At 43.9% G+C, this 24,852-nt stretch overlaps 1 protein-coding gene across 2 annotated transcripts in view; it reads right to left on the bottom strand.

The window, feature by feature from the left end:
- The window catches only part of TAF1 (TATA-box binding protein associated factor 1), a 31,732-nt gene extending 8,286 nt beyond the window's left edge, over window positions 1–23,446 (bottom strand). The window contains exons 1-29 of one of the 2 annotated variants that reach the window (XM_071569081.1): window positions 23,291–23,446; window positions 22,199–22,316; window positions 21,031–21,147; window positions 20,086–20,205; window positions 19,430–19,671; window positions 17,254–17,472; window positions 16,597–16,815; window positions 16,240–16,441; window positions 14,948–15,061; window positions 14,452–14,619; window positions 12,780–12,907; window positions 12,567–12,674; window positions 11,276–11,449; window positions 11,002–11,175; window positions 10,812–10,916; window positions 9,453–9,653; window positions 8,478–8,619; window positions 7,601–7,731; window positions 7,079–7,159; window positions 6,521–6,670; window positions 6,244–6,363; window positions 5,913–6,088; window positions 4,923–5,164; window positions 3,288–3,495; window positions 2,850–3,015; window positions 2,472–2,683; window positions 2,120–2,228; window positions 1,815–1,913; window positions 939–1,116 (exon numbers count right to left, since the gene is read on the bottom strand). In XM_071569081.1, the coding sequence (XP_071425182.1) occupies window positions 939–1,116; window positions 1,815–1,913; window positions 2,120–2,228; window positions 2,472–2,683; window positions 2,850–3,015; window positions 3,288–3,495; window positions 4,923–5,164; window positions 5,913–6,088; window positions 6,244–6,363; window positions 6,521–6,670; window positions 7,079–7,159; window positions 7,601–7,731; window positions 8,478–8,619; window positions 9,453–9,653; window positions 10,812–10,916; window positions 11,002–11,175; window positions 11,276–11,449; window positions 12,567–12,674; window positions 12,780–12,907; window positions 14,452–14,619; window positions 14,948–15,061; window positions 16,240–16,441; window positions 16,597–16,815; window positions 17,254–17,472; window positions 19,430–19,671; window positions 20,086–20,205; window positions 21,031–21,147; window positions 22,199–22,316; window positions 23,291–23,416 (4,549 nt within the window). In that variant the 5' untranslated portion in view covers window positions 23,417–23,446. The remainder of the gene's footprint in view (window positions 1–938; window positions 1,117–1,814; window positions 1,914–2,119; window positions 2,229–2,471; window positions 2,684–2,849; window positions 3,016–3,287; window positions 3,496–4,922; window positions 5,165–5,912; window positions 6,089–6,243; window positions 6,364–6,520; window positions 6,671–7,078; window positions 7,160–7,600; window positions 7,732–8,477; window positions 8,620–9,452; window positions 9,654–10,811; window positions 10,917–11,001; window positions 11,176–11,275; window positions 11,450–12,566; window positions 12,675–12,779; window positions 12,908–14,451; window positions 14,620–14,947; window positions 15,062–16,239; window positions 16,442–16,596; window positions 16,816–17,253; window positions 17,473–19,429; window positions 19,672–20,085; window positions 20,206–21,030; window positions 21,148–22,198; window positions 22,317–23,290) is intronic. The other variant, XM_071569082.1, reaches the window with a different exon arrangement.
- Between the last annotated feature and the right edge of the window lie 1,406 nt (window positions 23,447–24,852).

Genomic DNA, 24,852 nt, shown 5'->3' with positions numbered 1-24,852 from the left:
TCTAAATCCAGTCAGTGAAACAGAACTGGTAAGGAAGGCAAGATGCACATTTAAGGAATAATAAAAAACCCCCAGCTTTAAATAATTTCAGGATTCCTCAGACAGGGAAACAAGCATTTGCAAAAGAATTATTAAAAAATTCTGATTTTTTAGGATAAATCAGGGATTATACTGTCAAAATAATAAAGGAAGCAGTAAAGACACAAACCCAGTGCTGTCAGTGTCACTCACAAAGCTGCATAGCCCAGAGACCCAGTGCAGCCGGGAGGGTTTTGTATCTGTTGAATTAATACATTGTGGACCTTCTATCAGTAGTCAGAATAAAGCTGATCCTCAATAAATCAGCACTTTCCCCCAGGAGACACATGCTCTACTGCAGAATCCATGCTTTTTTAAAACTAGGTTTCTTCCATTTTTTTAAACTAGTTTCCTGACCTTCCCAAAAGGGGGAAAATTTATTGCAACCAAAATATGCAAAATCATGACAGTAAACTCTACTCAAAGCTGCATCTCCAAGGCACTGGATTCAACAGGTGTGAACTATTCCTATTTGTATTGAAAGATCCATTCAGTAAAGAATGAAAACAATGTTTTGCTTAGCTTCACTCTCTGTGAAGGAGAGAGGCAGGACTTTGCCTCAGTGCAGTTTGACTTAGTACATGCAGCAGTGTCTTCAGTGATTGACAGATCCATAATTGAACTTCAGTTAGTACTTCACAGTCATCAGTTAGCTATTGTTACATGCTAAAGTCCACTTCTTTCTTATTTATGAATTAGTTCACTAACATTAATATATTCTTTCAGGTATTTCTGGAAAAAACATACATTCGTTATTGCCAACTGGCACAGAATTTATTCCACTGTTCTGTTGCTTTTGTTGTTCTAAAAGTTCCACAGCTCAGGGAATTAGGAGGAACACAATTCCCCTGTGTCCTTACCATTGTATGTGGCACTGTTCTTCACAATCAGCTCCAGGTGCTCCCTGAACTCCTCTCGGGACGGGTACTGCCTCTTACGGACATTCTCTCGCAGGGTCTGCAAATCCATGGGCCGAGTAATGATCTTGTAATAATCTTTGACAACTTTCGGGTTCACAGGTGTGTGGAAGGGGTATGTCTGAGGATGAAAAGAAACAAATGCTTATTAACACTGTGCTGGCACAGCAAATCTCAGTTTAACCTCTACAGGTGAATAGGCACCAAGTACAAAACCTTTACACAATCAGTTCCTTAACAGAACCAGGGAAAATATAACAAGCTCAGCCCCATGGTGGCGATCACTTTCTTCTACAAAATATTCTTTAACACCATTATAAGAAGGAAAATCTCACAGAGAAGTCTTAGATGCTATTTTTGGTTGCACCACAAAACTCAAGAGGCTGAACTTTTAAAATTCTCATTTCAACTCAGATCTTCCATTTAATCTTTTGATTTTGCAAGTTTCTGGTAAAATCGTGTCAGAAAGAGTGAAGTACAAATATTCTCCAGTGTCACATACATAAAAGCATTACACACTGCTGAATCAAGTTTTATGTGTCTTGTTCTGGTTTGGTTGAAAAATAAAGTTTTTTAAAAAATCACATGCCATGAATACATATCCATATAGAACTACTCAACATTATTTTTGACATGGATGTTTTAATCTCAGAAAGACTTGGAGTTATCTTAGGAAATATTGCACAACACCTGTGTGTGCAGGGCAGGGGGGTCAGGGGTGGCATCTCAGAAAAGCCTGGCTCAAGTGTCTACAATACATAAACTACTTCAACCATATTGCTTAAGACACAGGTTTTGGGTGTCACAGCTTAAACTTACATTGGGAAGGTCCCTGATGTCATTGATGATGCCCTCCAGGATGGACGAGAGTGTCACCATGGGATCTGTTCGCCGTCGGTGGATGGATTTGTGGGGACGCTACAGAAATGAGAGGCAGCAAAATTAAGGCAGTTCCAAGATGCAAAGTATTTCCTCACAGAAACCCTAGGCAATTTAGTTTATTGGTTTGCTGGGCAGGTATTTGTGTGGCATGCAGAGGTTGCACAAGAGAAGTAAAGGATCTGGGCATTTGGTATGGACAGAAATTGGGATGCTGCAATCAGCTCAGTGACACTTTCACTCACATTCAGATAATCACAGTGAACTGTTGTCCCCACTCGGCGCTTCTTCTTTGGAGGAAGCTGCTGTTTAGGAAACTTCAGGACCAGTGATTTCCTGCGAACCTCATCAGCACTAGGGACAAAGAGAACAGCACAAAACTTTCTCCAGCCCTCTTGTGAATCAACACCATTTGTCCCCCAGCGGCTCTAGTTCCATCTGCCATAATACTAAATATACAATCAAAATTCTGTAGTAATAGTTTATGTAAAGCCCTGTCACTTTATTCTTGTGAATAATATACACAAATTTTCTGCACTAATCGCTAAGCTGGTTTTTTTTCTTACTATTCATCAGTATCTCTGCTTCTTCCTTTACCTCTCAATCAGTTGTTTTCCCAGGACAATTTTTGTTCCTTCTACTTTGATGAGTTCTTCATTATCATTGTGAATGACTGTTTTTTCCAGCTCTTCCTCCTGCTCCTCTGTCATGGCAACAGGGTTAGAAGGTGGGGCATTTGTTTGGTAGTAAAGAGGGCAGAACTTATTGGTCCTCATATGCCCAATTGCACCACAAGCTCCACATTTTAGCTGCAAAAATATAAGAAAGGTGACAATCAGAATTCATACATATGATCCGAATTTAGAGGGAAAGTATCACTAAAATCCCTAGTAAGGCCTTTTGTACATCACTAGAACAGGAAAATTCTCCAATATCCAAGACCTGTTGGCATGCTTTATGTAAGGATGTGCTTACTTTCAAGTCTGGACGCTCCTTCATTTTCTTGGGCTTCTTTTCTGGAGGGCCCTTGAGTTTCTCCTTCTCTTGGTTCCGTTTCAAGCGCCGTAACTGCTCCTGGATCCTGCGCCGCTCCTTCCGCATCTCCTCACGGTGCTGCTCATCAAACAGAGCAAACTTCCGTCTGGGTGGAAAAAAAGGACAAAATGCAGAAGTGTTTCAGCCCAGCTGATGATTTACCAGGTGCTCTTCTACCAGGTCTATCACTGCACAAAGTTTGTAACGCCCTCCAAATGGACAGACATTAAATCTCTCTCTCTCCACATTACAGTGCTGGGCTTCTACAGCCAATTCCACATTTCTTCATTTAAACACTATTGCCAATAGAATGAAATAGCCTACAGTTAAAGTTAAAAAGGAGAAAAAAACACAAGAAAAAGATCATGAAGGCCTTACATGAACTCCTCGTCCTTGGTGGTCCGTATCCGGCAGTAGGCGTCGATGACCGCGGGTTTCCGCACCGTCTCACACCTCACGTATTCCTTCCCATCCTCATCCCTAAAGGTGCGGTAGATCTTGAGGCGCCGGCCAGTGGCAGAGGAATTGAGGCTGGTTACAGAGGCAGTGTCATCATCTTTGTGAGAGTTTGCTGAGGCTCCCGAGGCTGATGTCAAAAGAGAGCGTTTTATTTAATTTTTGCCACACTGTAGAAACATCATTGTTTAAATACAGCAGACAGTTCTGGCTTAAAGATTTCCAAGACACAACTAAGGAAAATCTAAGCAACAGAAGTCTTCCCTCTGCTTGTTCATGAGAGAACCCTGAGATCAGCTCAGTTGGTTAAAACTTGGTTGTAATAATGCCAAGGTCATGGGTTCAATCCCCTGTGTGGGTGATTGACTTAAGAGTTGGACTCCATGATCCTTGTGGGTCCTTCCAACTCAGAATAGTCTGTGATTCTGTGAAAATGTTCTGTTACCATGACATGGATCAAGGTGACAACAAAGGTAAGATACTGAATTATCCACATGGACTATAAAGCCAGAAGGAACAGCTACAGCCAACAAGGACCCACAGGTCTTTAAGCACAGCCTGCAAGGCAACTGCAACATGGCCCTGAAGATACATTACAGTGCTTTTCATCATAGGTATGGGTATTTGGCAGAAACTGGAGGTCAGCTATTATCCAGCCTGCCAAGGAGCATTCCAACCAGTGAGCCAGCCTGGCTTCGTGTGATCGCAGAATCCTTCCAGCATCACTTACAGTTTTGGTTGAGAGGTTTTGTTCAAAATAACACTGGGTACCTTTTCATAAGGCAACAATCATCAGGAAATCTTCCACATATCCCTTACTAAATCCTACCAGTAATTACCTACTAGTGATTTATACCCATTGTGAGAATAAATGGCAACAATAATGTTGACCCACATGCAACAGAGCTCAGCTTTGCTCACACACATGCAACAAGTGAACTGAGGTCAAGAGCACTGTCATCCAGACAGAAGTTCATTCACAGGTCAAACATTTTACCTGCCAGTTGGGGAACAAGTCAATTTCTCTGCTGGAATGCACTTAAAATAAACACATCTGCAGGAGATCCAGACCTGGCAGCTGTCCAGTTACCCCCCAAACACACTGACACAGCCCACAGAGCAACAGACACTGCTATCAAAGCTGCAGATTGTGCCTATCTGTTCACATATGGAGCTGTGTTTACACATAAGATCCAATTAGAGAACTATAAGGTGGTTGCAGGAACTATTTGTGAACATATCTTGAGAAAAATAGTGAAAAACAGTTCCACCCAAAAAAAAAGGGGGAAACTTAAACAGCAAGCATTGAATATCTCAAGAAATATCAACATTTAAAGTTCAAAATAAACAAAAGCAACAGGGCAAAGAAAACAATTCACATGCATTTTCAGCCAGTAACTGCTCAAGAGAAGGAAGAAGTCCCATTCAGGCACGTGTATACATTTTCCCTTTAAGAAATCCACACTCTCTTGAGAGGCCAGATCAGCACATTTTACAGCCTGACACAAAGTTCTGCATCCCTTTCCAGGCACAGTTCTGGTGGTTGCAGTTACTTACACAGCCCCTTTTTGTCTCTCCTATCCTTTTTGCCTCTTTCTTTGTCATTGCCACTGTCCTCTCCCAGAAGCATCCTTTGCAATTCCTTTCGTTCCTGCTCTTCTCTTTCCCGAGAGAGCTGAGAACTAGTTTTCTTGTTCTGTAACATATTCTCAATATTCTTTCCCATCTCTTCAAAGTCACTGTCTTCAGCTGAGCTGCTGTCTGTGTCTGTTGACAGGATCTCAGTGGATTCCAGAACCCTGAAACAGGAGGCACCTTGAAAGTCAGTTACTGTTGCTCCCCCATTTAAAAATTTAAAAAAATCAGCCTGTTACCTTCCCAGAAATACACAGGTAAAAATGATGCAAAGTTTGAACATTAATGTTGCAAATTATTACAAGAACAGGCATAATATATTCCCTTCTCAGTGCTCTTTGTAATCCCCATGTCTAAAAGAACAAATTGTTCCAAGCTATTCTTCTGCAAGTTGATCTCTTCATCAACAGCACTATATTCCTTCACCACTCTCAGGTCTTGGGCCAAACCAAGGAATAATCTGAATTCTTCTGGCAGTTCTAAAGAATAGGATATAAAACTGGTAACTGCTATCCCAGATAGAGATAGTAAACTGCTCATAACAAAACAAAACAAAAAAAGGGAAGAAAAAAGGAAGGCAAGAAAGAAAGAAGGGAAGGAGACAGGGTGGTGAACTACATATTTGTGGAACAGCAGAACATCTCATGTCATTATAACGGGCAAACTCTGCAATTCATTCTACCTTTCTAAAAGGTCTGTTAGAGCAAGACAGACCAAGGGGACTAAGGCTGACCCCTCAGTTTCTGTTCAACAACCAAAGGCCTCTTTCTCAGTGCTGTATTCTGTGGACCCAAGGAGCAGAATTAACATCTACACCACCACGTATCAGTGAGCCCCAGGCATGCACAGTGCTGGGCTTTTAGATTGGGACAGGGTGGAGTTCAAGGCTGTAAACATCAGATAAGAACTTACTTATTTTGCAAATCAAAGATGCGCTGACACTCTTCTTTGTATCTCTCCTGATGTTCTGCCACAGAAAACCGGGAACCACGTGCAAATTTGCTCATAGGACCCTCCCCTGAGCGAGCCTGCTCCGTGGACATCGTACGGACCACATCGATCACTTCCCACCGGGACAGCTTCTTGATCTGGGAAGAGGGAGGCAGACGTAAAACTGAGGGAAACAAGTATGGATCTCAACTCCTTTCCACATCAGGTTGGAGTAGAAATACGTATGTGCCTTTCACCATCAGCTGCTAAATCCCTTAGGGAATTCTGCACCCTGCTGCAGGTGCACACTCACCTCCTCCTCAGGAACTCCAAATTTACGCAGAAGCTGTTTGGCATTTTTGAGAGAAAGTCGGCGCAGATCAGCGTCTGTCCCAGTCACTGTCTTTTTCACTGGCTGAGGTTCTTTATCGTCCTGTTCAGAGGAAGATTGGGCCCATTAATATCACCACATAATAGTCTTTCCCAGGCTCATCTGGTTTTTCTCTTCCCAGTGTCCTGTATTCACCCCATTTATGCCACATAACTTTCCAGTTATTGCTCCTTGTCCAGGCCAGCCTTGGGAACTGTACCTTCTGCTGGGTCGGTTTGTTTGGAATCTTGACGTAGGAAAATCCTTCACCACAACCAGTAGGATCTGCAACACCAGTCACTTCCAGGAGGCACTTTCCCTTCATGGCAGCAATGAAGGCTCGTGTGGTGTTCCAGGGGGCCGTGCGCACCTACCAGCGAGGGGGAAACAATCAGAATCCTGCTACACTCAGGGAGAATTCCAAGCTTTTAATCTTGGATTCTTCCAGTCACACTGACAACTTCCCAGTTGACATAATGAGGGTGAATTCCACTTCTTGATCTGTCAGTTGCCCTGATAAAACTTCAATGAATAACCAAAGTGCTAAGGAATTCACAAAGGGTATTTAAAGTAAAAAGCCTAGTCCTGAAAGGGCCTGGCAAAAAGGATCCCCAAAGACAGGTATAAGCTGGCAGCAAAGTTCCCAGGAAAGTTGCATGAATATCTGAACCACTGAATCCAACTTTAAATGTGCCCTTTAAATATAAATATCTTATTTCTCTCCTACCATGCAGATTTATACATTGGTGTGAACACTCCTGCATCACTCTGATGGTACCTCGTCATCAATCTTCATCTGGAAATCCTCTTCATTCTCCTCTTCTGGTGCAAAGAAGGATTTTTCCCCATAACCTGCATCCTGCAGAGAAATATTAGGGAAAAAATGAGAACCTGAAGTCTTAGAAGGGTTACTGGAGAGACAACTAAAAGCATCTCTGTGGAAATATGTCATGCTGAACAATACACTTCCATATACTGCACTTCAATAAAAAAAAATAATCAGTGTCTCTCACAGCCACACAGTGGTTACTGTCTGCAGTACAGCTCAAGGTAGAAACACAGACCCTTTCTTTTACCTTCCCCTTGCTACCTTTGAGAACAGCTAATTAAATACATAAATAACAGGTGGCAAGAATATAATGTCTCTCTCTTTAAGAACTGAACTCCCTTTTTATGCAGCAGAGAACTTACCAAGCTGTGTAATAGCCAGGGACCTAATTTGTCTACTTTATAGTAAAAATAGTTTTAGGCAGAAGGAGTTCCCTCATCCCTCACAGAACTGCTTGTCAAGCCTGTTTACCTTCAGTCGCTGCTCAGCTGCAATCATGCTGTAGTAGGCACAGCACTGCTCTGGGGACACCATTGCTCGGATCTCCTCCTCTGTTGGCAACCTGAAATCCGGCTTCAAAACCCACCAGTTTGAGTCCATCCCTGAAAAATGCACAGATCAAACACTGAGGCATTTCCCACACATGCAGGGTGCCATCATAATTCTAACTGTATTTCAAGATTTGGTACCCTGCTACAAGCCTGGCAAAAGGAGCAAGTATGACAAGCCTGTGACATTTTGTACCACTAAAAGTTGATTTTTCATTATGTATTTGTCTAAACCAATGCCCTCTAAACTCAGCAACTGTCATGTAAGCAAATCCTCAAACATTCATGTTCACTCTAAACTACATTTGAAGTTTTTAATCCACCTCTTATTTCCTCATCTCAAACTATTTTTCCTTATGGCTGGCCTAAAAAGCTTTGTATTAGTATCTGTTTAATAATCTGTATATTCAAAAATCACAAAGGTCAGGCTCTAAGAGAACTTCTGGACTCAAAAAGGTGGGACAGGCTTTTATTTGCCTATATATGCTTGCAAAACAACACAGCCACACACAGAGAGAAGGGAATGTATGTGTGTTGGTGTTGTATGTTGTTACTCTACAAGTAAATCATTGCCCAAAGGGTTATTAAAAATGCCAGACCTGTAGTCACTTCTCAGCATCAGGCACAACTGTGCCAAAAAGAAGTGCACTTTTATAAAAATCGGAACAAAAAACCCCATATTAGATTACATTTCAGCTCTTCATGTCAATGTTTTCAAAAATGGTTTATCAGGACCTGCTCTGCTTGGAACTCCAAGAGTAGCCAAGAGTGTCTGACCAGCAAGGACAACATCTCAGTACCTGTGCGTTTGAAATCTGCACAAAGCTTGAGCCGCTTTCGGATGCTGCTCTCGGAGTGGGAGGGAAAGGCCTTCTTGATGTCCTCCATCCGAATCCTCCGAGGGCGGTCCCTGCTTTTCCAGAAGAGGCGATAAATAAACACCTGCAAAACAAGACTCTCTTGTGATGCCCAAAGAAACACAACAAACTCACAAAGGCAGCACAGACAATGCTGTTTCCAGTGCCTGATTCAGACTTCCTACTTAAACCCCATTGTTTCTTATACATTTTACTTAGTGAAGTTTTCCATACCATGTGTCTCCTTCAGGTTCAGCTGCTTTTGAGAATGAGATGGTACAAAAACATTCATCTTGAAATTTTGTACTATCACATTAGAAACATTCATTGTGAAAAGCAGGGATTTTCTGCTCTGCAAATACCTCTTCAGTAGTAATTTCTAATTAAACTGACAGTAAATTGCTAGAGATTTTCTCCAAAATCTGAATTTGGGGATAGTTATTTGAATGCCCAAGGACAGTCCCTAAGCTTCACTGCCGCAGGATCTATGAAATCAACAAAGACCTTTGAAGCAGCTCTAGGTCTGTGCCGTGTAATAGGACTGTGATTCTTAATTCTAAGATTCCTTAATTGCCTCTCAGTAAAATCCATGTAACTGTCATTTTATACAACACAACCACTTCAAAGTTCACTCTAACTTCTTTACTTCCCTCACTTTTACATAATCTTGCAACCTTTTATTTTGTTTAATGAAAAGCCTCTGTCACATACTTATCAGACAGGATGCAATTAAATAGACGCAGCATGTTATAAATCATTGGCTAAATGACAACCAAAATGCCCTGTATAACACCCAGTTCCTGAAGTGCTCTCACAACAAAACAAAGGAGGCCATAGCAGGACAATGAGCTTCACAAATCAAGGCTGTTCACCTGAAGCCATGGGCTTTCTTCCAAGCATCCCCAAATATTCTCTTACCTGCAGGAAATCTCTGATATGTGTGTTAGCTCGTTTAGAGTTGGGACCAGGAACTTCATAAAGTGGGCACTCCTGACCAACTACAAAAATATCCACCAATTCTCGGATGTAATATCCTTGTCGTGTCCGGATAATCAGAAAATCTGTTTCAGGCATCTTATGTAAATAAATAGGGGCCCGGAAAAGATTGTTTTCAAATGCCTATTGAGAGAAATAAAGTTTGATCAAATTTCCTGTAATTCAATCTACAAAAAGAAGATCTCAGAAAAAAAACCCCAAGGTTCATTGTATCACCATAATTTATATCACCATCTATGTGTATGTGCAGTCAGAACACTCCTTGCTTATGCAGAGAATAGCCAAGGATGAGGAACAAAAGCAGAAAAAACCCCAGAACAAATGCAGAAAAAGACTGAAGGGCACTTTGGACCTTTAGAGGTACTTTAAGACTTTCAGGGAGGTACTTTAAAAAAAGGGAGAAAGAACACATATGGAAATAATATAACCATGGGAACCGGCCCAGGACACAAGCTGGGAATGGGAGAAGGCAACAGAGCAAGGACTGAAGACTCTCCTCAGGAAAGGAGGTTGTAAGAACCTGACCAGAAAAGCAGAGAGCAGCAAAATTCAGCATTCAAAGTTAGTTTGTTTATATTTATTGTGTTTATATTTATTTATATTTATAATATTTATTATATTTGTATTGTTTATTTATATTTAAAGATAGTTTAAACTAGCACCAAGGAGGCACTAGACTGACTGGAACTAGTAACTGGCATCCAACAGACAACTAGCAGAGCAATTCTCAGGAAGTGTATGCAAGATTTCACTCACAGATCCTGGACCATGATAAATCCATGTTTTCTCTGCCCTCCAATGCCTGTTTAGCAAGCTCCTCAATATTCAAGTAGCTTTGGCCTTCCACTCAGTACTCTAACAGTATTTCTAATGCCATTACTAAGCAAAGTATCAAAAATTCAGTTGCTGCAATTCCTATAATTCCTACAACCACTTAAAAAACATACAATACAGATTTTTTAAAAAAGAAAGCTAAGAACTGAATTACTATCAGTAAACAAAGAGATGTAAACTGGAAATGAAAACAGTTGGTTAAAACTTGGTTGTAATAATGCCAAGGTCATGGGTTCAATCCACTATGTGGGCCATTGACTTAAGAGTTGGACTCAATGATCCTTGTGGGTCCCTTCCAATTCAGAATAGTCCGTGATTCTGTGAAAAGGAATCTGCTTTTTTGGAAGCTGAGCATTATTTGTGATTGAATAAATAGGGCATGTAATAGGCACTCTGCCTATTGCTCCACATTCAACTTATCTTTGTTCTCATGCTTGCTTTTCTCACCTGCAGTAACTGGCCTGGATGCAGAGAACCCAGGAATGGGGAGGTGTGACAATAAACAGTCTCTCCATATTTACAGTCTGGAGCTCCTGGGTCTTTGCCAGGTTTCTGCAACGTGCAATAAAGGTGCAGTCAGCACTTGGAGAGAGGCAGAGGGAAAATCACTGTCCAACAGCAAGATCTGCATACTCACCCTTTTGTAGTAATTTTTAATCTTTGTTGCCATGCCAACCTGCATCATCAGAGGGGCGTTCTCCTCGCTGTACTCAGCGAGGATGAGATCCCCGTCCTTGCCGGTGAGGTCCTGTGGTGTGCGCATGAAGAACATCTCCCCCCCTCCGGACGCCTGGCGCTCCTGCTCCCGCATCTGTGCCGGGGCAGGGCAGGGTCAGGGAGCAGCACATCCCAACAGCTCTGCCGGGCAGGGCGAGCCCCAGCAGCTGCCAGAGGCACACAAATAACCATACCTTGGCTTTCTTCTTGATGTGCTTCAGTAGAGGCTGCACAGCGTGGGGGCCGGGCTGGGACAAGGCACCAAAGGAGTATTTCTTCAGGGGGGGCCGATGGAACTGTCGGAGCTTCATGGGACCCATGTGGGTGGGGAAGAATGGCTGGCGCAGCTCCACGGCTGGGATGGAGTGCTAACACAGGGACAGAAGCTGTGTTAAGAACAATAGGACAAGGGGGCACGGGCTCAAGCTCTGCCAGGGGAAATTTAAGGTGGAGATCAGAAAAATTCTTTACAGAAAGAGTAATCAGACATTGGAATGGCCTGCCCAGAGAGGGGGTGGATTCCCCATCCCTGGAGGTTTTTAAACTGAGACTGGCCGTGACACTGAGTGCCATGATCTGGTAAAGGGACTGGAGTTGGACCAAGGGTTGGACTTGATGATCTTGGAGGTCTTTTCCAACCCAATCGATTCTGATTCTATGATTTCTACGAGTGGTATGCAGCACCTCAAAGCCAATAATATCCTCCTAGCTGCTAAACCTTGCCTAACAGAACCCAGCAGTACCTTTAGGTCTTGTAGGAGTAACACAAGTGCACTGAATTTCACTTGTTATCACACATGTTGCCCTTTGACAGAAAGTGCTTAGCTTCATGTATTTCCCATATATACTTTGTGAACAGAGATTAATTTTACTACTTCAAATGGCACCCAATGAGAGGATATTTTTATTAACTAGGAACTAAATGTAATGCCATTATCCCTATCAGTGGGAGAGAAGTTCATTTGGAATTACATACAGTTTTCCCATTACAAAAGATGCTGGAGTCAGATGAGGTTCTAGAAGAAGTCACTGAATACCACAATGAAGGAAGAAAAAAAAAATCACTTCCTAACCTAGGGCTAGTGAGCAGTAATTCAAATTCACTAGTATCTAAATTATTTTTGTAATATCCAGATCAAAACACACATTAGTAGCAGAAGTACAGCTTCACCTCTTGAAAATCTGCACCCTTTTCCCCTCTCCCATATTGCTTCAGAAAGAGGACTATAGAAAGAGACACCAAACAAAAGCATAGGGAGTGGGACACAGCAAGATCCAGAACCTCAGTTTGATGGGCTAATCAAGAAAAGTGACTTCAAACTCCTAATTTTAATTGAACAACATTAAAAATATCTCTCTTGAACACTTAACTGACCTGCTGTAATCTAAATTCTGTTTTCCTACAAATCATAAATCATCCCCTCAGCTAGAAACCTCCTACACTCCAGCTGTCTCTCACTCCACAGGCAACACTCCTGTGACTACCTGAATGATGTTGCCTCCAAAGGTTCCTCGAAGTCCCTGCTGCTTGGGGTAGTAAAACTCATCATTGGAGAGGTTCCAGGGATCCTTCACCTCTGGCTGAGACATGTTCTAATTCAATTTTAAACACAGAGAAAGAGGTGTCAAAAAAAGAAGAAAAAAAATCACTCCTTCCTTATTATTCCCAGCCCACAAGGTGCTAAAGCTTATCCTGACCTGCTGTGGTTCTTCCTTGATGACACCTGTTTTTCCCAACAGGATCCGACTCTTCTTTAGAGAAGATTCCTTCTTATTTTCCTTGGATGGAGAGTTCAAAGTCATTTCTTCCTTCTCATCAGGAATTTCTAAAAACACAAGCAATTGCACTTATAGGGCACTTGTTCCCCTTCCTGCACCACAACCTCCTCCTGAGATGCCTCTTGATCCAGACATTTCTGCCCTTCTGTTCACTTTCTGGGGTGTCTGCCCTCCTCCTGCATTCCTCCCCTTTTTCCTCCATACAGGTTAATATGAAACAAACTCAACAGGCACAGAAAAGCTCCATGCTTAAATTCCTGTTACCTTCTTCAGTAGTGAGTAGATTTGAGTGGGGTGAGGGTGACTGTGCAGATTGCTTGAGGTATCCACTGCTCAACACAAAATTACTAATAAGCTAACTGATGAAAGAACAAGAAATAGCATCTGTCCTGCCACGACAATTCTAAAGAGTTGAGAGTCAAGGTGACAAAAGTGCCAGTAGTGTTTCCAAACTACATGTATTAATAATAGTCCTTTTCTTCTCCACATTTATACAACATAAGAGTGAGTGAATCCAGAGATAATACAGACTGAACCCAACAGGTATGAACTTTAGAAGTCAGCAATTTGTGAAGCATGGATTCTCCATGATTCTCACATGAGAAGCAGGGCCCAGAGACACGGGCTTGGTAAATGGTATTTTCAACTCTGTGCACAGATCACTCTATACAAAATAACTATGGGCTCACCTTTGTTACTGTTTATATAAACATCTGCAATTCTGTGGTGTATTTCAGTCTTGGAAAGAGAGCACTGTGAGCAGGTTTGTCTTGACATAACCAGGCTCAAATCAAGACTGATTTTATGGGTTGTTGGCTAATACCAAAACATTCCACTCAATGCATACTGAAATTCTTAGAACTAACCCCTTTTTCTGAGGAAGAAAATGCAATCCAGGCCACGTAAAAGTGTAGCAAGCTATGCCTACCCTTAAATTACATAACGTTTCTTGAGTATTACCAACACACAGATCTAAGAGAATGTGGTTGTTTTATTGGTCCAAATAAGATACAAATCTCTCCAGCTTGTAGGAGCATAAGCAGGGATTCATTCAAATATCAAACCAAATCACTCATTCAAATCAAACTCAGTAGCAGTTTGCAGCAGCAACAAAAATGGTGAGAGGTATAACACAAAGTCATTGCTCCCACGTGCCATTAAGTGTGGGCTGAAAGAGGCTTAAGGAATCTGCTCCTTCAGGCTGTGAACACAAGTGATGATGAAAATGGCATCTGTGGTTTACTTCCCTACCAACACACATACAAGGAAAACTAAGACAGTCAGTTCTAAAACGCATCCAGACTCATATTTTCAGATGTTAAATTTAAGTTTCAGGGCATTAATTTTTACTTTCCCGTTAGTCCTTTCAACCTGGAAGCTGAAAGCATACACCACATCATTAAATGTTATTAGTGTTGCTGCCTTCTGCTTCAGCCTCTGATTACTTGCAAATTATCTTCAAAAGCCATAAAAAGGCCCTAAGTATTGCCCCAGCACATTTATTTCCATTACAGTGTGATTATAAACCCTTGCTTCCATTTCCCTTTGTCTTTTCCCATTGGAATCAAATTTCTGGATGCCACAAACATACCTAGAATTATGTTTTCATCATTTGGATCCAGAGTTAAGACAGGGGGATCCAAGTAGGTTTCCATTGCCTGATCATCCCAGATGATATTGTCTTCCCAACGACCATACACCAACTCTTCATTGTCAATTGGGAAAATAGAGTACCAGGGCTTGTCTTCATCCAGGGAAACTGCAACAATCATAAGGTAGAACTCTTAAGAGTTTTATACCCAGCCTTGGCAGAAAACTATTTCAGAGCTCATCCCCACATTATTCCCTCAATCTTCCCCATCCGTCAGGGTTTTCTGAGGCAGGACCTCAAAAAGGCAGAAGAAAACTCATCTTGGAAGCAAAGAGGAAGCAGAGCCCCAAGTCTGAGCTTTACCAACACTGGAAACACAACCTCCAACAATGACATAAGGTCTCTAGAAGTTTTAGACCAAACAAGTAGCCCTTCTACCATTGAATCATGCATCATATGCACCTATTCATGGGCCAAAGATTGATCCCCTCATTACCTTGCTGTTCAGGGGCCTTTTCCTTGCACTTTGCTATACCCAGGACTCCTGCTACATTGGGTTTCTGTGCTAGTGGAATTGGTGAATTGAGCAAAGAGCCACTGCGGTTCAAACCTAGAGAAAAGGGAAACAAAAGGTAGGTTAGCTTGAGTGGGAGGCTCAGGGGGCACTGCAGTGCCTTAAACCATAACTTAGGGGTTGCATGCAGAGTAATTGCCAGCCTGGTGGGCCTTCTGCCCACATCCCAAAGCATCATTAGTCTGTATGGTCCCTGTAAAGGTGAGAGGCCTTGAGCAGAGAGATGCCATTGACAGAGCAGTTGGTCTGACCTCCAGCAACTTCCTGAGTCTTATGTGAAACTGTTACAGAAAAAGGGTGGCCATGCAGCCCTCAGGGAATTGTTCTGAGGAGGCAGCTCCTCCCAGGACAGACCAACTCACTTATGCCACTCTAGTTAATGCTCCTGGGAGGCACAAACCTAACACATGTGAACAGACCAATCCTGTTTAACACATTACTGCAGCTTTTGATAAGACTCAAATACAGCAACCCCAGGCCTGGATGGCTCAGGTACAACTGTGCTGCAATAAGAAATTGTTATAAAAATCTGTATATTGTTAAAATATAGTTATAAAAAGCAATCTCCAATTCACCTGCCCAGTGCCTCAGTGTCTTGTACTCACAGCTGAACATTAAAGGTTTGACACTAGTACCCAATAAAGATCTGACATTCCCAATAGTCTTTCTTTGCAGAAGCAGGATAAGATACAAGAAACAAATGACAAATATTCATTCTACAGGACCAATTTCAATTTAAAATCCATCTATATCTAAAAGAAGTCTGAGGCTTGTAAGAATTGTTAGTTCCTATTTAGAAAAAACAGAGTACCATTTTTAGTTGAGGAGAAACTTCAGAAGACTTCTACATAATTCTTCCAATTAAGGAAAATTACAAAGAAAATTCCCTTATCCCATAAAAAGAAGAAATCCTACAGGTAGCATTGCTTAATACAAATGTAGATGGATACAGCATCTGGTATTCCACATGGAGAGAAGAAAGCCAGAGTTGGTGTGAGGGGATTTTTTTTAATAGCAGGTACCTACTCTGGTTTTGGAAAGAAACTAAGAGTTTCAGAATTCTGAGAGGAGCTGTGATGTTGCCAAAAAGCACTCCCTGAGAGGAAGAATCATGTTCTGTATTTGAGACAAGTAATTGCACATATACAGTTGTATTACATTCTGTAGCTGAGCATGTAATGAGCACGTAAAATCCATACCAGAGCACTGATTACCTTGCTGGGCATTGTAGGCAGTGGCATTTCTGGTCATGCTCGATGGCAGCCAGCCTGCCAAACTGGCACGCTGCGTCTTAGTCCCTTTGTGCTTGACATCCTCTCCATTCCAGATGACATCATCCTCCCACTGGAGCTGTGTCACCATAAGGAAATGCTCATCAGCTAGCAGATCATCCTTCTCCTTCACCGACTCTGAATCCTGGAAGGAAATAATAATGCTGGAAGGCCTGAACTGGCTTCATCCTTTCATAGTGAAGGAGGAAAAATCAAAGCCTCACTTTGCATGGTGCACAACCATCCACCAGCCCACCACTGTGCAGCAATCCCCACATACACTCCCACTTCCCCTCTCACCCCCTCATCTGCGTGTCCTTTAACCTCAGGCTCGCTCTTCTCTTTCAGCTTGAAACCATAATCAAATCCACTGCCATCTTCAGGGATGCCCAGCATGTCATACCAGAGCTGTGCTGGGCCATAGCGCCACTCTGCCACCTTGGGCTTCGTGTCTGTCACTTTGTCTATGTCACCAGTTGACTGGGAAAACTTGGATTCCACAGGAGCCATCATGGTAATCTGAAGCACAGCAAAGGAGGGAATGGTTACACTGATGGTCTGACTAAGTGCCAGTAAGAGGTTTCTTCCTTCCAAGTTTCCCAGCTTACTCTTGTAGAAGAAAAGTATTCCTAAGAAGTTCTTTTCCGTACTTACTAGCTGCCTTAAGAATGTTCTGCAATTAGACTTCCAAGAACACAGAGATTTCTTCTTGATACAAAGAGGATAAGCTCTCCTATTCATCCTGTACCATGGATGCACCTTCCCAGTAAGAAACAAAAATCACCTGACGTCACTGACTAGTACTTGGAAAAGAGTTGCTGCACAGCTGGAATACAAGCCAACTCTGTTCTCCAGTTTTGTTTTGAGGGAAAAGCTCTTTCCTCTAAAAGTCACTGTCCAATCTACCACTACCCCCAGCACCAGCTGGTGACCCTCTCTGAGTCTCAGATATCCCACCTCATCATCTGAAAGGCACTGCTCAGGAGGGGGAGGAGCAGCAAACTCATACTCCCAAGGAGATTTTCCTTCCACTCCACTCTCTACTGCAACTTCACCCTCCTGTATCTGCACTTCTTGTGCCAACTCCCGATGTTTCTTCTTGCGCTTCCTCCGGGCGCTCCTCCAGACCGATGGGACGTTCTTCCCGGGGCCAAAGAGACGCAGGAAACGCAGCACCTAAAACAAGAAAAAAACAAGGGAATTAGAGAAAAAAAAGACACTGTGGAATGCTTGTCTGTCTTGCCCTCACCTGAAGAACAGTAATGAAAGAGAGCACTCTGAAATTCAGAAGCTTGGCCTGTGCTACAATCCCAGTTCCCAATGCAAACAACAACCTCTTGGTTACACTGAGGGAGAAAAAAAGTTTCTGATCTGTTTGATGGATCTTTCCCTTTCAAAAGGATTTATTATTAATTTCAGACAAAAAGAAACTCCGAGAGAAGAAAGATTGCCTTTACATATTGGGCATGTGGTTAGATGCCACCTGGAACTAATTCATTTTCATTTTGAACAATCCACAATCTTCAGAAAGACAGATGGGAGGTTGCAGAAGAGTTGGGAAAATTATTAGAAAAAGAAACAAGCTAATAGAGTTATATTGAGATTTCTTAAGTGAACAGACAAATAACACAGACCAGAAATAATACTCTTTTTTATTTCCATCATAATGTAGTTGTCCTATACTGCATACCTCCAAAACCTGCACTAATGACAATGATAAACTTTCTCTTATGTTCCTGCTGTGGTTATGATTGCTGGTTTTAAAACACTCACAAGTTTTTTAGTCTCTGCTGTCTTGTAAAGAGGAAAAACATTATTCCCACAGTAACTGACATTTAGGAAACAGGAAGTAGAGCCAAAGATTGGTACAGAGTCATTCTGTTGATATTCTCTGCTACACTGATCCCCAAAGGAAATAATGTTTGACCACTCCATCCATCTCTGCCTACATCCATGTTATCCTTCTTCTCAAAACTCCCCCAGATTACTTCTGAACCCTTTGTCCAGTTTCAATGACCCCTCAGGAAGGGCAAAAGTCTCAGACAATGTTAAGCTGTTAACAGTTTAATGAAACACAGAAGTCTGCTTCTACACATGCTATTTTGAGGGGTTTCCACAAGAAAAACCATGCCACATTAGCATGCACACCAACCCATCCTCACAGCAAAATCTACAGGGTTTGAGGTTTTGCCAGCTTAGTGCTCATGAATTAATTACTAAAAGTGCTCAGCATTAATTACTTGCACTGATTTCTGCACCCTCTGGGCACGATCAGCACTGAGCCAGTCTCTGACAGTACATGTTGAGCATTAAAGAAATGAACACAACTGCTACAAAACAAAGCAGCACTGGAAACACCAAGTTTGCAAAAGCCAAGAGAGTATCAAGAAGGGAAACTTCTGTGCCTGAGTCTCACCTCACATTTAATAATGCAAATTGTTCAGCTCCTTACATAAAGCCTGTAATTGAGGCACACATAAAACCAAGTTATCCTTGGTCACAACCATCTGTTTGGCAACTAGGAGCTCATCTTTATCCTCCTTCCCCTTCTAGCTTTCCTCTCCTCTTCACAGCTTTAAAATTTTCAAAATAATTATTGAAGTACATTGACTACATTTGCTATTTTGGAGCTTTTAGGGAAGTCTTGAATTAGTTTTGTGCAAACCCCAACCACTCTTTCAGCCAACTTGCCTTGAGATGACTTCTCATTTACACTCAGAAAAGTTTTGAGGGAAAATCAAGTAAAGGATACAGATCACAAATTGTTTCAGGAAAAGCACACCAAGTTCAGGAGAATATGGAAAGAAGAAGCAAATATTTGCCAGAAAAGCCAGAAAGCAGACAGATTAGCACTAGTTTGTAAAAGCATCAGATCAACAGGCCTGTGGTCTTACAGAACAGCAAAACATTCACACCCTGATTTTACAGGACACTTTTCAAGAGGTTCCTGCAAACAGCAGTAAGAGTGCTAAATATTGAGCAATCTGGAAACAACACCATACAGAAACTAAAGAAAGCATTGAGTGAGCAAGAACATCTATGTGATTATTTAGTACATACCCTTAGTACTGTACAATTGATATTTAGAGGGCTTACATGACACACATCTCCTTCCACGTATCTCTTACAATACCTTGCCTGGTCGAAATTCTGGGAAGAGCTCTGTAACACTTGGCAACTGTTTGGTAGCATCTCGCTGCATGATTCCTGCAAGAGGAAGTGTGAGTTTGCCTTCCTTGGATTCTGCCTGCCTGGCTTCTTGAGGTCCCATCTCTGACTCAGAATCAGAGCTGCTGCTGAAATCCACCTTGTCGGAGGCAGCAGAGGAAGGAGCAATGATGGAGGGCAAAATGATACCGTCTCCATCTTCAGATACTACAATAGAACAAGCACCTTATAAACAAACAGGTCTCCTCCCTCTCCCCTAGCATAGCCCCAGAATGCCACATCTACTGTTTATACCAACTGAAGCAAAAGTTACGAGTACCATTCTGGTTTAACCTTTCATTTTATCCTAAGCGTTCCAGGTGCATTTCATTTCCCAGCCACAACTGAGAGGATGAGATAAAAAAGCAGTTTCATTGTCAATAACAGCATTTCAACAGCACAATACTTCACCCTACATTTCAGACAATCCCCATCCCGGGACAAACACTCACCTTTAGGCGCAGTGTGCAGACTGGGGGTGGGTGCTGTGTGGTCCCTGCTGCAGAACCAACTGCTGCACAGCAGCCTTTGCTTCCTTCAGACATCCGCATTGCCAGAGAGAAGAAGAAAGTCCTCACTCACCAGTGGCAGCTGCATCCTTTTCATCTTCCTTTTTTCCAGGTACTGGAGGTGGTGGTGGTGGTGGCATCAGCTTGGAATCAATATCTTCACAGTCAGCATCGTAATCATCCTCATCTTCATCTAACCAGGTAGGAGACAGAACTACTTACTGACCAGGTAATAAAAGGAAAACAGGCACCCTTTCCACTTATATTATCTCAACCTGATTGCAAGGACACCATTGTTATCTTGTAAAACTCCTACCAGCTCAGCTTCCTGCACAAACCCAATTGCAAGATGGAAATTTAAGAAAGAGTGAGAAGGAGAGAAAAAGATAAACTGACATAAAGATGACCAAAGCATCTAAGATATATGTGTATATATTCTGCTATGACCTGCTTTTGTTCACACTTTGCAAAGCAAATAAAGTTGCTAGAGAAGAAAAATGTGGTCAAAAAGTCCAAACCACCTTTGTATCCCACTAACCAAAATTGGACTTGATGATCCAATTGATGACTTGATGATCTCAGAGGTCTTTTCCAACCCAATCAAATCGATTCTAAAATATGTCACCAGAAGGGTTAAGGGTAAAGCAGCTCTAAGGAATATGTAAAAATTTAACCTTTGCATCAGCAGCTACTGAAAGGGAAAAGCTGCATGTTTTTGAGGCCTGTTCCAGGCCAGACAGAGATACCTGGGACCAACAATACAACCAAAGAGGCTTCTGCAGAAAGTAATTTCAGAAAAAAAACCAAAAACGAACAGTCACACAGAAGAAAGATACTAAGGTTGAAGGGACTCTCCTGGAAAACAAGACCATATTTCTATCTTTGTGTGTCTCTGTGAGGCACTTGACCTCCCGCATAACCATAACAACGCAGGTTAAAGAATGAGCAGGTTCTGGGGATTCTCTGCAGAGGATAATCCCTGCTAGAGGGAGAGCTGTAATGCTGATCCCCTTCTTACCTGGCCTTCGAGCTGGCTGCAGGCTGCCCATGGCCTGCCTGTACCGACGGCTCTCATCCTCGGCCACTTCGGTGATGTCGGAGTAATCCACAGCATCCTCAGTGCTCTTAACCCAGCCTGGGCAGAAAGAAACCCTGTCACACAAAACTTCACCCTAATATATATTACTAACTGCAGACTTCACTAAGTGCACATGAATCCTTTCCTACGCTTCCTTGAGTGTTGTGTTCAGTTCTGGGCCCCTCAGTTTAGGAAAAATATTGAGGGGCTGGAGCCCAGAGAAGAGCAACAAGGCTGGAGAAGGGACTGGAGCACAAGGGCTGTGGGGAGAGGCTGAGGGAACTGGGGGTGTTTAGCCTGGAGAAGAGGAAGCTCAGGGGAGACCTTGTCACTCTCTAGAACTACCTGAAAGGATGTTGTAGCCAGGTGGGGATTGGTCTCTTCTCTCAGGCAACCAGCAGCAGGACAAGAGGGCATGGGCTCAAGCTCTGCCAGGGGAGGTTTAGGTTGGATATCAGGAAGAAGTTCTTTCCAGAGAGAGTGCTCAGGCATTGGAATGGCCTGCCCAGAGAGGGGGTGGGTTCTCCAACCCTGAAGGTTTTTAAACTGAGACTGGACGTGGCACTGAGTGCCATGATCTGGTAATCAAAGTGGGGTTGGGTTAAGGGTTGGACTTGATGATCTCAGCAACCCAACTGATTCTATGACTCTATGATTCTTTACTCAGAGGAACAAAAGCACCCAACTACTCTTCCCTTCATTATAACCAAAATTCCCATGGCTTTGAACTTCTCCTGAGGATTGGAAAGTAATCAACTTTAGCACCTATCACTCACTGAAACTGTTCAGCAACTTAAGAAGGAAAGAAAGAGACACTGTAACACTGTGCTAAACAGGCAGTTCAAACAGGCAGGGGCAAACCCAGACTAAACTTATTTGTGAAGGAGGAGAGACAAGTAAAAAACTTATAAAAAATTAAAGAGAACAAGTGTAACATTGATCAGGAGATACTGTGGGATTCAGTCTGGCAAGCAGAAGGCAAGGCCCTCTGACCAGGTAACACCATGATATTCCCTGCAGACCCTGATGACGCATTTCCTTCTCCCCAACAAGAGCTCTGACCCTGCAGCCCCTCTGCTCTTTAACCTGAGGTATCCCAGTGCCAAACCTTCCTCATCCAGGTGTGCTCCCTCGCTCTCCGGGCTGTCCTCCTCGCTGGCTGTGATCTCTGTGATCAGGTTGCCCAGTCCCAGCACTCCCAGCCCCGCCAGGTGCTTCTTGGATTCCTGGGGAGACCAGAACTGGGAGGTTCCAGCAGCCAAGGCTGGGCAAGCCCCTGATCACCTGCTGGGTCCCATCCCAGAGCCTGCCCTGAGCATCCCGGGACACTCTGGGACACTCTGGGACACCCTGAACACCTCAGTACAGTCTGAGAATGCTGGTACATCCATCCTGGTACTTCCTGGATCACCCCAAGCACCCTGGTACACCCAGATACACCCCAAGCACCCCAGTGCAGCCTGAGCACATCCCAGTTCACTCCAGTACATCCCAGTTCACCTCCAGTACCCTGCTACATCCCAGTACACCCCAATACATCCCACCTCACCCTGAGCACCCTGATACATTCCAGGTCACCTCAGCAGAACCTGGGACATTCCAGCTGATTCCGGTGCACCCCGAGCACCCCAAGACTCCCTGGTACATCCCAGTTCATCCCAATACACCCCGGGTCGCCCCGGTACATCCCACTAAACCCCGAGCACCCCAAGCCCACTCCGGTACATCCCGGGTCACTCTGAGCACCCTGGCACAGCCCCGGTGCATCCCGGCACACTCCGAGTATCCCAGGTCACCCGGATCACCCCGACTATCCCGGCACACCTCGGCACACCCCGGCACATCCCGAGTATCCCGGTACACCCGGAGAATCCCGGTACATCCCAGTACACCTCGAATATTCTGGCACACCCCGGTACACCCCGAGGATCCCGGCACACTCCGAGGATCCCGGCACACCTCGGCACACCCCGAGGATCCCGGCACACTCCGAGGATCCCGGCACACCCCGAGGATCCCGGTACACCCCGAGGATCCCGGCACACTCCGAGGATCCCGGCACACCTCGGCACACCCCGAGGATCCCGGTACACTCCGAGGATCCCGGCACACCCCGAGGATCCCGGTACACCCCGAGGATCCCGGCACACTCCGAGGATCCCGGCACACCCCGGCACATCCCGCAGCGACACGGCCCTACCTTGTCGAGCACGCTGTCCCCCTCCAGCTGCCCCGCCTCATTGATGTTGCCGAAGAGGAACCCGGCCAGCGAGAAGGGCTCGGCGCGCCCGCCGTCCGCATCCTCCTCGCTCTCCGAGTCCGACATCGCGGCTGCCCCGGACGCGGAAGCGGCGACGGGAACGGCCCCGGGCCCGGCCCCGGCTCCGCCCGCCCCGCCCCTGCAGCGCCCCTTCAGCGCCCCCGCGCGGCCGCGGCCGGAGCGACACCGCCCGCCCAACCACCCACCGCGGGCGCTCCCTGGTTTCCTCTGCCCCCCCAGTTTTCCCCTTCCTTTCTCCCTGTTTTTTCATCCTACTTTTTACTTTTTCCTCCTGTTTTTCTCCTCTATTTCTCCTTCTTTTTCTCCTGTTTTTCTCCTCTATTTCTCCTTCTTTTCCTCCTGTGTTTCTCCTCTATTTCTCCTTCTTTTCCTCCTGTTTTTCTCCTTTTCCTCCTCCTTTTCCTCATTTTTCTCCTCCTTTTCCTCCTGTTTTTCTCCTTCTGTTTTCCTCCTGTTTTTCTCCTCCTGTTTTCCTCCTCCTGTTTTCCTCCTGTTTTTCTCCTCCTTTTCCTCCTGTTTTTCTCCTCCTTTTCCTCCTGTTTTTCTCCTCTATTTCTCCTCCTGTTTTTCTCCTCCTTTTCCTCCTGTTTTTCTCCTCTATTTCTCCTTCTTTTCCTCCTGTTTTTCTCCTTTTCCTCCTCCTTTTCCTCCTGTTTTTCTCCTCTATTTCTCCTCCTGTTTTTCTCCTCCTTTTCCTCCTGTTTTTCTCCTCTATTTCTCCTTCTTTTCCTCCTGTTTTTCTCCTTTTCCTCCTCCTTTTCCTCCTGTTTTTCTCCTTCTTTTCCTCCTCCTTTACCTCCTCCTCTTCCCCTTCCTTTTTCCCTCTTTTTCCTCCTCCTTTCTGCTTGTTCTTCCTCCTCCTCCTCCTCCTCCTCCTCCTCCTGTCCCTGCCCAGGCCGAGACAGCAGCAAACAGGATCTGCAAAGTGCTGGCAGTGAATCAGGAGAACAAGCATCTCATGGAGGACTACGAGCGGCTGGCCAGTGATGTGAGGGGGACACCCCAAAACTCCATCCCTGCCCCTCGGGAACAGGCGTTCCACAGCACGGAGCTGCCCTCAGCACAGCTGGAGCCGAAAAGCTTCGAAATAAGTAACTGCTAAGAGACTTTTTTATTCTTTTAGCAGCAAAAGTGTTTATTAACAACGTTGGAGGCGAGACAGTTCAAACTGGGCAAAAACTTGCCTGGCCTGTTTGTGTAAAATAAGCCATTTGTACAGTTTGGGGTTCATGGTTACACCTGCTAATTTCCATATTAATGACTAGGTGAAACTGTGGGCGGAGCTTTCCTTTTGGCTTGAAATTTGGGGAGTGGTCTCCTGACTTCATCCCTTGGGTGGTCTTGAAGCATCTTCATCACTGTTGGACTTCTGCCTTTCCTTTGTTCAATGACATGATCTGTCAAACTCGCAAAATCTTGGTTTTAACTCTACAAAATCCTGGCTCTGGGCTCTCATACCTATTTTAAACATCTAACTTTAT

The sequence above is a fragment of the Pithys albifrons genome, chromosome 14 (assembly GCF_047495875.1).
Source record: "Pithys albifrons albifrons isolate INPA30051 chromosome 14, PitAlb_v1, whole genome shotgun sequence".
NCBI classification, from domain to species: Eukaryota; Metazoa; Chordata; class Aves; order Passeriformes; family Thamnophilidae; genus Pithys; species Pithys albifrons.
This window is presented reverse-complemented; position numbering and strand designations above follow the sequence as displayed.